Source organism: Megalops cyprinoides, chromosome 20 (assembly GCF_013368585.1).
Source record: "Megalops cyprinoides isolate fMegCyp1 chromosome 20, fMegCyp1.pri, whole genome shotgun sequence".
NCBI lineage: Eukaryota > Metazoa > Chordata > Actinopteri > Elopiformes > Megalopidae > Megalops > Megalops cyprinoides.
In genome coordinates, this window is record NC_050602.1 from 24,338,191 (window position 1) to 24,350,000 (window position 11,810).

At 42.8% G+C, this 11,810-nt stretch overlaps 1 protein-coding gene across 1 annotated transcript in view; it reads left to right on the top strand.

Moving 5' to 3' along the window:
- Positions 1–4,101: 4,101 nt before the first annotated feature.
- The window catches only part of dipk1aa (divergent protein kinase domain 1Aa), a 27,882-nt gene continuing 20,173 nt past the window's right edge, over positions 4,102–11,810 (top strand). The window contains exons 1-2 of the mRNA XM_036554369.1: positions 4,102–4,203; positions 4,294–4,377. Coding sequence (XP_036410262.1) covers positions 4,324–4,377 — 54 coding nt within the window. The 5' untranslated portion in view covers positions 4,102–4,203; positions 4,294–4,323. The remainder of the gene's footprint in view (positions 4,204–4,293; positions 4,378–11,810) is intronic.

Consider the following 11,810-nt stretch of genomic DNA (forward strand, 5'->3'; position numbering starts at 1 on the left):
TGGTTTCCCGCTGAGACTCGGTTGCATTCTGGGAAGAGCCCCAACCTGCAACGACATATCAGTTTTTTATAGCTAGTCAGCTAACCATATTTGAAAAGGAAGGGCAGGGTATTTGTGCAGTGACTGCAGTCACGTTGGGAGGAAAACACCAAGTCAGTTAGTTTGTTTGCTACACAGCATACAAAACAAGCAAGCAAGTTAGATAAGCAACACATCTTATGCAAAGAACAGGATGTATACACACAGTCTGTTTTGTCGTGTTTACTAATTAAGGTGTGTATCTCCGCACTTGTGTTCTTGATTTCTAGCCAAGTTAACTATCTACATCGCTTTTAGTTAATGGTACCTTTTAGCAATGAGCTACAGCAAATTTATTTTGCGTATAAGTTAGTAAAACAATTCGTCTAGATAGGAGTGTGCTAAGTAATGTGAAGTATTTATTTCTGACTTTTATGAATTAATGGACTAAATAAGAGAAAACTAACTTGCCAGTTAGTTGACTTAGTTCGGACGGAATTTTAACATTTAGCTAACTTACTATCAAGCTTAGTCCGTGCTGCTGCATTTCGAGGTTTTGCTACCGGTATTTGATAAAATATACAACGGCAAGTAGACTATATAGCTGCCTTAGGTCGCCAAATCACTGCCCAGTGGGTAGTACAGATAAGCTAACTTGGATGCTTGGCTGTCACGTTTTCTGGATGGTTTCACCGAGTTTACTATCCACCACTTGGGGCCGCTGGATGATCGCCTGGTTTCACTGTAAGATCTGTCCATCGAACAATGACGTCAGTTATTAGAAATCATTGCATGAATTTAATCTTTTTTTTGGTTGTATATTCCCAGTTGTGAGGGTAAACAGCGATACATATTTAAATGTAAATAAAGATAAATTACTCAACGAATGTGATGCAAATTACAGCAGTGAAAATGAGAACAGGCAATGCATCACAACCGATTAAAATACCACTGCAATTTTTTCAAAATAGTGCACATGGTTTACGAATATGAGGCTACTAATGTCATTGGCTTTGGCACACAAAACAAAAATCATGAGTGCAAGAGGCACATAAATGTGTCGATTTTCAAATCATGTCTAAATGTTTAAATTAAATCCATTAATATGTAAGGACCTTCTTGATGAGAAACAAACCAACAGGAAAAAAAGGTGTTTCACTGGAAAGAGGTATGACCGCAGTAAATTTATTCTTGTAAATGAGGTGTGTGAATTTAAGAGATCCTAAAAAGTTGGGGAGATCCATATGGGTTGTTGAAAGGACGGTCCAAATGTTGGCAGAAGTTCATTCTTCCACCGGAGAGCTAAAGAAGAGAAAGAATGAGAACGAAAGAGGAATGAGGAAATGGAAGAAGGGGCCTACCAGCTGAGGATGATCTCAGAAGGTGAAGGGGATTACCCAAAGAAGTGGTAATGGAGCTGAATGGCTAACATAGCTTTGGGATGAAGAAGTTTTCTGAAGTGAGTATGAGCAAGAATGGAGGAGGAGCGGGGGGGGGGGGGGGGGGGGGGGGGTTAGGGAGGAGGTCAGGCAGTGCAGTGCTGTAGCATTTGTCTGAAGAAAGTGTGATTAATGTGAAAAATGACCCAATTCCGAACAAGGCGTTGTGTGTAATGTTCCTGGAAAGGCATTAGTAAGGCATAGGTGAGTGAAGATCAGGCGGTCTTACTGTCATACCAACTCCCAGGTTTAACAATGAGGCAGGGGTGTCAATAGATGTAGATGAAGAGGCAGGAAGGAACAAGGAAACAAGGAATGGTTTCGTGTAAAATAATATGAATGTATCCAGAAGCTGATGACCAATGCATTCTGAGATACTAGGAAAAAACACTGTAAGAAGGATGAGAGAGAGAGAGAGAACTATGGGGTACTGCAGAGTAAGCAGAAATGGTACCTCTCGAGGAGTCATAAGTGCAACCAACAAGGTAAGAGGAGTGGTATCTGTTAAGAGAGAAATCAGGGAATTCTAAGAAATAAATGCATGAGAGTTGATGATGGTGATTACTGTCATAATTTGGTCATGGTGATGGTCATAATTTTTCAAGTGTAAAATTCATTAATGGATAAAGTCATTTTAGTTTTGGAAAAAAAGACAAAAATCAGAAGCAATTGAAGATTTATGGGGATGAGGAGGTAGATTCATCAAAGGTGAAGAAGTGGAGAAGAGTTTACACAGAGTGTTACCTGCAGGCTGTAGAACAGCCTAAGATATAGCAGAGGCCAACAATTAGAACGATGAGAGGAGTGAGCAATAAGTAACTATGGTCTGAAGCTCTTGTTTGGAGCTCTTGTTCAGCTTTGGCTGTTTTTGAGATTAACAGATAAGAAGTAAGCCACAGAAAGAAAGGGGGGAATGAGCAATACTAGAGATAAGAAGGAAAAGGCAGTAAAAAAAAAAAAGCAGTAAGATGAAAGGAGAATGGAAGTAGCACAATCAAAAAGGTGACAGAAAAGGAATCTATGAAAAAGATTTGAAGATCGAAGCAGTAAAGGTTATTATTGAGAAAGATGAGGCTGAGGCTGAAAGTGGCAGTGAAAAATGGTCCCAACTGCTGTCTGTGAAAACGGCTTAGGTTTGTAGGCAGGACGGAGTGGAACGAGAGAGAAATGACAAGCAGGGCAAAGGGAGAAGGTCTGGTGAAAGGTTAGCATTTAACCATTCAGTCCTGAAATCGCTGCATATCTTGGTGCTATAGATTAAGGGATAATGGAAGAGGAGAAATCATTATCAGCAGGTAGGTAATCGAGAGGACCAGGTGACTGATAAATAACATTTAGAGGGGAGGACGGTGTGAACTTTCTTGGCATGAAAGTCAGCAGTAGACTGAGACTCAGGAAATGGGGTGATAGGTGGGCGAAGACAAAAATAAGAGAGAGACAGCTGGAAATCAGTTCCACCCAGTCCAGTAAGATGACTAGTGCAAGAAAGGCCATACAGGAAAGTGCTGGAGATAATGCATTCCACCTGTCTGTAAGAAAAAGATCAAAAGACTTGAGAAGCAAATTCAATGGTAATAGTAATATTTTTAGTAACCTGAAATGCAGTAAGCAAAGGAAAAGAGAAGAGAGACTTGATTTGTGAAAACCTGCCCCTTGCAGCAGTATTAAGTATTAAGACTCCTAGAATAAACACCTACAGTTGCAGTGTTGATGTTGAGATTGGGGGCCTATCAGACACTTGTCCTTCATAGACTCACGCGCACAGATAACGTTCCGGAGTTTTTAAGACCAAATGACTTCTGCCGCGATTGTATGATCATATCCAGCTAGGCAGAACCACTGCTGACATCTAAATCACTGCATTAGGCACAAACCCAGTTTTCAATGATCGATTATGATTAGAAGGTTGTTTTGAATTGAATTTCAGTTGTTTCAAAATTATGAATGCAATTTAAAAATATGTTAACTTTTTATTTGGTAAACGTTTTTGTGTTCTGCTCAGCGCCTGGCCAGCGTCATTAGGCTAGTTGTATTTATAAACAGCTAAAGAAGTCCTGCATCAACTCAAGCCAACATTTAAGGCTAAAAACAGCACTGCCACATTCGCTGGGAATATAGCCTACTCAAAGCACATACACAATCGGTTGTTTTTTGACCTTGCAAACCAACTTAAAAATAATGCTCATGTATGTTTTCCTATTACGAAATTGCAGGATTTTGTTGACGAGCCACAAGAGTAGGCTATCGAAAGTACTATTTTAAGCATTTTAATATGCAGTTTCTAGTGTACGTTCGAACGATTCAAAGCAACAAGTCCATTTTGATAGTGGCGTCCCGTTAACAACTCCCGATCGGGTAAAGCGGTGAGGAAACGTTTTTGTTAGTTTTTTTTAATGTGCAATTAAAGAGCATGGCATTGTGTATCGTTGTATTGGAAGGGACGTCTTTGCTTTATTGACAAATCTGTGGCGTAATTCATTTTGAGTACTGAGCAAAACGAAGAGGTACTATTACAGCAAGCAAAGCTTGCACTGACTTCTACTCTAGGTCAATATGTAACCTTAGCATTTTGTGTCGGCATAATCATTTGCGTCTGCGCCTTTATGCGCTGCGTTTGACTGAAGTATCCAGCGGTGGTCTGCTAACAGCTGCAGTGTTAAGACAACGGCACTAGCCGAGGAGGTGCTTTGTAGCACCAGAGGAAGACTTGAAAAGACCTACAAGGTTGGAAAACGAGAATTACCGGGTAAAGGAAAGAATTGTTTATTTTGCTGATATATTGACAAGCCAATACCAAGCCACAGTATGCTAATTTGGGGTTTGGTTTTTTTTACAGGTTGATGTGGTGAGATGTGCCATTTTTGCCATGGCAAAGGGTCTGCTTACATGGGCCTGGCTGAAAAAGCCCTACTATATTCAGGTAGGAGGCATTCTGTCATCTCTCTTCAGTTTTCGCATGAACTCCGTAACGTTAGCCGTGGGACAGCGTGTGTCCGCACACGGACTTGAATTGCACACCGTGCTGACCGAGTAGCGACAAGGCAGTGCACTAGGTAACGTAACTAGCTAGTTGAGGGGTTGCCACTGTAAACTTTTTAGATTCCCCTCACTTGTTTACGGTGCAGATTATTTCATGGACTACTCCGGTAAGAAAACAGTTAACGCATTAATACTTTTCTCAATTTCTTGTTGACTAACCTTCGTATGTTGTATGTTGTCTCATGAAGGTATTCTAACTAGACTACATTTTTTTCCATTTTGTCAGCGAGGAAGCAGTGCTCATTTTGTTATTTGCAGTGTTTAGCGCTTGCCTAGCTTAACATAACATGGGTATATAGCCAAAAGATGTTAGCCAGCTGGCCACTGGTCCTACGAGTTGCAATAGTCTCTTGTGCGTGTGCAGAAGCCATAGCTGAATTACGCCCAGACAGCGTTCGACTGATGTCGTTGCTGTTGGCAACAGCGCTGCTGTAACTAAGCCAGTACTACCAATTTGTGCTTTCGTCTTTACCCGTGAATAAAAAAATATGAAAACTGTGCAAAGTTGTGCTTGCTCATGCCCTAGGACATCCTCCTCACGAAAACGTGTTCTGTTTCTATAAGCGAATTATTCTAAATGTAACATAAACGCATCCACTGTACTTCCAGCAAATTGTGGCGTGATTACTGTAATATAGTGTGCATGCCTCAGGTTTTCAGTTACGGCATCTAAACAGCATATTTTAATTCTAATTATGTTGCTGGTTGCGTTGATGCTATCTTTGTAATTTCAGGGAACACTGAAAATGGTTTACATGCGCTAAATTAAAATGGATTACCATGATTCATTAAGGTTTCAAGACATTAGAGGAATTCAGGCTGCAAAGTTATTAGTATTCTGTGCAGGTTTGGCATATTGTAGCCAAATAGACACATTTCAGTGCCACAATAGGGACTCTAAACAGGAAGGGAGCATCAGTTGGAGCCAGATTTGGTGGACTGCATCGTCGCCAGGATTTTCCCCCAATTTCAGTTGGAAGTCTGACTCAACTCACAGTCATCAACCATGAACTGGCTTGCTGCAGTATCTTGAGAGCTTGGGAGGGGTTTGGTGTTGCAGTCTGCATTCCCTGAAGAGACCCTCACACACACACACACACACACACACACACACTCACTCCTTTGTGTTAAAAGTTTATAATTGCAAAGAATGCGGTGGGATTTCAGTGAAGATTAAGGGAAGTCTCTCTGATGGGATGTGAAAGAGAAGAGCATAGTCGTGGTTCGTTCAAACTCCCCAGCCCCCTGCTCCCCACCCTGTAGTGTGTGTGGATGTGCATTCCCATTCTGGACAGGGAGACATTTGTAGAGGATTTCCCTTGACGGAGAGATGAAGTTCTTCCTGTTTGTTTTGCCGTAGCTCAGCTCACCAGCCGCACGTCTCCGAGGTTGCCTGCTAGAAGCAGCCCTGCCGTACGGCTGGCAGGAAGGGTTCCTCTCGTCTCTGTCTAAATCTGAGGCCCGGATAAAGGAACCGCGAGATTTGTCAGAGCGAATTACTGTAAGACTCTTGTTTTGCGTGCCCACAAGCGGCATTTACATCTCTCATGTTACATCAGTGCCCTTCCTGCCGGTCGTCCCTTCTCCATTTCCTCTGTGCTCAGGAGGGTTGACGTGGGATTTCTGTATTTCTTGGCGTTCTTCATTTGTTCATTCACTTTGACTCATTTAAAATCAATGAAGATGCTAAATGAGTAAATATTGATGTGAATGCATTTGGTAATAGCTTAGTGTTAGACCATTGTGATGCTGTTGTGGAAGAAAGCAGTTATTGGGGGAGTGTTAATTTAAGTATTCATAGTATCCGGTGTATGTGCATGTTGAATGTTCTTACCTGAAATAACCCGGAATCCAATGCAAAAACTAAGACTAGAAATGATTTTTCATTTGTTGTTCAGTAAGCAGTATGTGGATTGTATAATTGCAGTGAATTAGTTGCAGTCAGTTAGCGATTCATGGGAACTTTATGAAATTGGAATGGTGGTCATAAAATTTGATGAGTGGCCACATATTTGTTCAGTTTCATTGGTTGCCAATAGGAAACATGTCAGTTTGTACCTGGTACCTGATGGGTATTGGTTAGAGATATGAGAGGGAAGCTACATCTGACCAAGAGCCAGAGTTTCTCACGCTTCAGATGTTTGCCTTGGTTGTACATAATGAACACGTCAGTGACACACCAAAGTCTCTTTTCCGCCCCCACACTTTTTGCCTCCTCTGTTTTTTTTTTTTTTTTTTTGAAGCATTTGAATGTTTCTTTTCAGTTTGCTGCAGGGACTTTCTTTTCATGGTGAAAGTCTCTTTTACAGCCAGATTGGGAATATGTAGTAAGTATCTAGGTTGAGACTGTGTCTATGGGCAGACAGTTGCACCCCTACACTGAAGGAGACGAGGTGCAGAGAGGCATAGCTGAGGCTTAGAGTCTTGAGTAATCTCTATATTTATCAGTGAGCGCTATGCTAGCCGACACCCCTCAGTGGGTGAAGCTGCGTGTTGTGTACCCTGTAAACATCTGGTCAGTTTGAGCTTCAGAGTCAGGTGGCATGCGCCCGCTGGACGAGTGCAGTAACCATGCGCTCCAGCGCTGTTTATTTCGTCCCCTTGCTCAGTCCCCGACCGTGTGCTCCGAGCGGCAAGGTCACGATGTGACACAGTGTGACAGCGGTCACGGGAGGGTCGCCTCTGCTGAGTTTCGGGCCCTCGTTCGTCCTAACGAGGGCGTGACAAAAATAAAAGAAAGACGGGCCTACAAGGCGCTCCAGAGTTCTGCTGCCAGGACACGCTTGAAGAATGTTTACTTTTCTGATCACGTTTCAAACCCTGGAGGCATTTTCTGATGCTAGCTTATTTTTGCAGTGCATTTACTCTTTTTTTACAACCCACTTTTAGTTTTTGATCCTACCTTTTTAATGTTTTTAATGTTTATTTTTTGCCTCATCTTTAATTGTAATCTTTAAAATCTAATTTCCTAAAATGTGTATTTATCCTGGATCTAGATGAGGTATTTCTTTTGTCTGCAAACATTGTTTGTGTTTAGCTACAAGTAGATAGATTCCATGGCTGAGGGAATCTCATTAGATCACTGAAATAAAATATTAATCACAATTTTCAGGTTTTTGAGGACCCATTACTATTCAATGGGTTGAATGTAATGTTGCAAAACTGCACTAGAGGTAGAGTTTAGACCATGACATAGTTATTGTAATAAGAGACACTTGCATCTCACTTCAGCAGTCTGCTGTTTTATTACATTGACCTTGCACATCTCTAGAGAATTGCTGGGCTGTCCTTTTTTGCCTTTATTTGCTTCTGTGGTTGGTCCTTTGCAATATCCATGCACAATAATACATCCATTGAACTTGTCTAGGCTGATGGAAAGAATGCAAATAAACAACCACTTCCATCTATTCAGTCATTGGAGTGCACCACAGATGAACATAGTATTTAGTCAGGCATTTAGGTCATGAGGAGGGACTGTGGGGTGGGGTTGAATCTGAAGGGTTTTACCCCAGGCTTACAGGGGGACAGCATCGCTCAGGGTCTGAAGGACCTGGCAGTTCGGCTGGGAGCCTGCCGCACCAACCAAGGACCCAGTTGTTGTGGCTCGTTTATCTGCTGACTGAGGAATAATCCTGCATGCTGGCTGCTGTTAAACCGGGGTTATCGGGCCCTGGCAGCCAGCGTGTCCTCATACCAGAGAGTAAGGAGCTTATAACCGCAGAGATTCCGCTGGCGAGGAACACACGGCCCCTTCCAGGGTGCTTCCTGTGGAAAAGAAAACCTCTCAACTGGAGAGACACTGTGGCATTTCTAGTGAGCTGCTCACAGTGTGAATCATTGGGGAAATAGGCTCAAAACACCAGTCAAAAAGCAGTCCAATACACACACTTCACCAAGGCATGTCTGTGGAATGATTTTTGTGTTGAATGGTCAGTAAAAGTGAAAGGGGGGGGGGTGTTTTTGGATTGACACCTGAAAGGCTGGCTGGATGTGAGTCGTTGATAACCCCCGCACCCTTCTGCTTTCGAGCAGGTGTGAGGTGGAGTCAGAGAAATTGCTCATGTTTCGTTTTACGCTTGATGGACTGTGATCTCCAAATGAGCATCTCTGACTTTGTCTGCAGTCAGCCAATTCACAGATCACTGCTGATGCGTGAGAGGCTGCCATGTGATACTAATGTTTACTGCCAACTGTATTGATCTAGAATAAACTTGGATGATCACGCCAGCCGTAGTAGATGTTTTTTGTCTGTCCCACAGGACCATGAACCAACACAAAAGAATTCTGTGACATATATACATAATATATAATTTTTTTTTTTTTACTGCATATAAACTTGATCACAGTTGTCAGTGACTTCACTAGCTCGCATCTGGCCAGCTTCTCGAGTGTTAAGCCAGCATGTCTCATTCTCTGAGGGCTTCGGTAGCTCTGTGAGAAAGCAGTATTTACACCCTGCTTCTGCCATCTGAACTACTCCATCTGCAGACGGCCATCACCAGAGCGCATGCAGGACTAGCAGCAGAGTGTCTCCAGGAAAGAACGGGCTTGAATTTTGTAGCACACTGCCTTGTGTCTATGCAAGGGGGGAGTGCATTTGGAGCAAATGTTTGTGACTTCAGGCCGTTGTGCCCAGGCTGAGAAATGTGCAGAGATTTCCAGTTTCATTCCAGTATCTAATCTTGGCGCTGAAAGAGGATTATCACTTATGCATGGTGTAAAAACTGGCCACAGAAGTGACTTGACAGGAGAAAGACATTTACAGTTTCAGACAGCTAGATGTGTTGTTTCTTAGAGACAAAGTGTAAATAAAATGGGTGAATACAACTTCATATATATAAACAATGAATAACGTATTTGAATTGATTAGAACTGGTAGTTTGTTAAATTGTTTTTGGAGGGATAAGTGGGAGCTCTATTGAATTTGATTGTACTCATGTTAGTTATTGGGTGTTGGTTTTCCTCTTGCAATTTCACAAAATGACACCAGAATGTAAAATGAGACAAGCAACCTAAATGTCAGGTCTGTATCTGAACTGGGGCAAAATAACAAAACATACAAACAGTAAATAAGTGACTTTCTTTAAACTACTGTGTGTGTGTGTGATATACAGTACTTTCCAAATAGAAAAACTCTTTACAAATTTAAATACTGCAGGAACAGAAATTTCAAATTAATTTGAAACTGTATCCCTAGTTTCACTTCAGCTATTTAAGATGCAGTAGGAACTCCTTTGTGGGGACCAGGAGGGCATGCAGAATGTGCGGCCTCTCTGATGATAAACAATCTCTGAAGCGGCTGGGACCCCGAAATCACATGTGAAAATGAAAGGCCACCTGGCCATCTCTGCCAGGTCCCTGCACAGGTGATGCTTAGAATCAAAACAACTGCCTCTCCCCCTCCAGTCAGAGAAACAATATGTAGATTCATCTTATTTAAATTATTTACAGGTTAGCTGCGCACTCATTATTAGTTTGGAGAATCAGCTTGCAACACAGGGGAAATTATGAGGGCATTATTGTGCTTGTAGATCAGACTGTGAAATGCGCTGGTAAGGATGGTACATCGTATGCATGAATCACTCCTTGACCCCCCCCAGCTGAGGTGTGCCCGTTGTGTTTTCTTGCTCCTCAGCTGAGTCATTCACTGCTTCAGGCCACAGCCGAAGACACCCCCCCTTAGAGTGTACCACCCCCCCCCCCCCCCCCCCCCTTAGAGTGTACACCCCCCCCCCCCCCTCGAAATCTGGTGCTTTCAACCTTGACTTCTGTTTGTTTTGAAATACAGAACCAATTATAATGCTTGGCACCATATTTTCCATGTCCTAGTTGTTGCTAATGTCGTGGTATAGTAACGGTAGTTTGTTGTAATGGTGATAATAAAAACTTTGTGATTTTATTATGTTGGAATGTACACTACCCCTGCACTGGATACTCATTGAATGGCCGTTACCACGTAACCACGTTGAATGGTGGCTATCACTGCTATGCTAACTGCTTTACCTGACTGAAATGCATACTGTATTACTGCTCATACTGGATCCTGTTTCAGCTGCAGAGGTCTCTCGCCTCGGTAATGAATTCTCCTCTTTGCCATGCTTCATTCAGGCCCCAGCGAGCACAGCTATTTCACCCAAGGAAAGAGAAAACCTGATTATTTGAAGCGAGGAAAGACATCATTATCTTTTGATACAGCGCAGTCCTTTCCTACAGTGGATATTGCACATGAAGCAGTTTTACTAACAGTTTGTTTTAATATTTCTTCAGTTAGCCTAAAATGATTTTGTGGTTCTTGTGAAATCAGTTAAGTAGCAGCTGGTACGGTATCAAGTGCTTTTTGATGTATTTGTTGCACAGCTGTACGCTTATTTCAAATCCACATCTGGCAAAGTAGTGTCAGGGGGGTGGGGTGGGTGGGGGGTGGTGTGTAATTTCTCCTGGCTGTGCCCTGAGGCTGCGAGGCCGCGCTCGATAAATAACGCTGGTGTGATTTCCCCTGTTTTGTCCCTGTCAGCGGCAGCAGATTGCAACGTGAAGTTTTGATGAAAAGCTAAACTCCTTCTGATGCGTCTGACCTTTCAGCGTCTTACCCCCCCCCTCCTCCCATGGGATTGAAACTTCCTTCTCAACCCCTTCCAACTTTTTAGCATTGGAAAGGTCTTTCCGGAAAGCCGCCTCCTGCAGCCAGTCAGTGTTTGGAATCGGACACGCCCCCTCACATTTAAGCGACTGCCTCCAGCCAAGTGCTTCTGGTTCCCCTCTCTCACCCAAACGGGTCACCTGGGACTCAGGCTGTTAGGGCGATGCATTTCTATCCCACTTCCCATCGATTGCTGCTCCTTCCCAAACATTTGTCATGGAAAGTTATGGATGGCAGTCTCTTCTCTGAGCAGCGTTTATGTAAAGCCTTCCATCTGGCGAGAGGTGATTTATCGCCAGACACGCTGTCGTCGTGCAGTCATCTCAGACCTACCTCAGCGCAAAAAAAAGACTCTGCTGAGCGGAGTCCCAAGCTTATCCCCCCCCCAGCGTTATCGCCAATATGACCGAACGATTATGTGTTTTATATCACAACCGATCTGCTACAGGATGAGGGATGATTCTCTCCGATGTTCCTCTCAGCACTTCCTCCGTTCAGCTTAATGGTAAAGTAAGAAAACGTGTCTTTTCTCTTAGCCCATACTTAAGATTTTTTTCTTTCAGATTTTATGTGACAGGTGACCAGCTGGTCATGCGTTTTTAACTTTTAAATACATCAGCCTTGTTTTTTTTTTTGTTACAGTGTCATTTTATGTGCTGTCGGCCCTTGAAGTA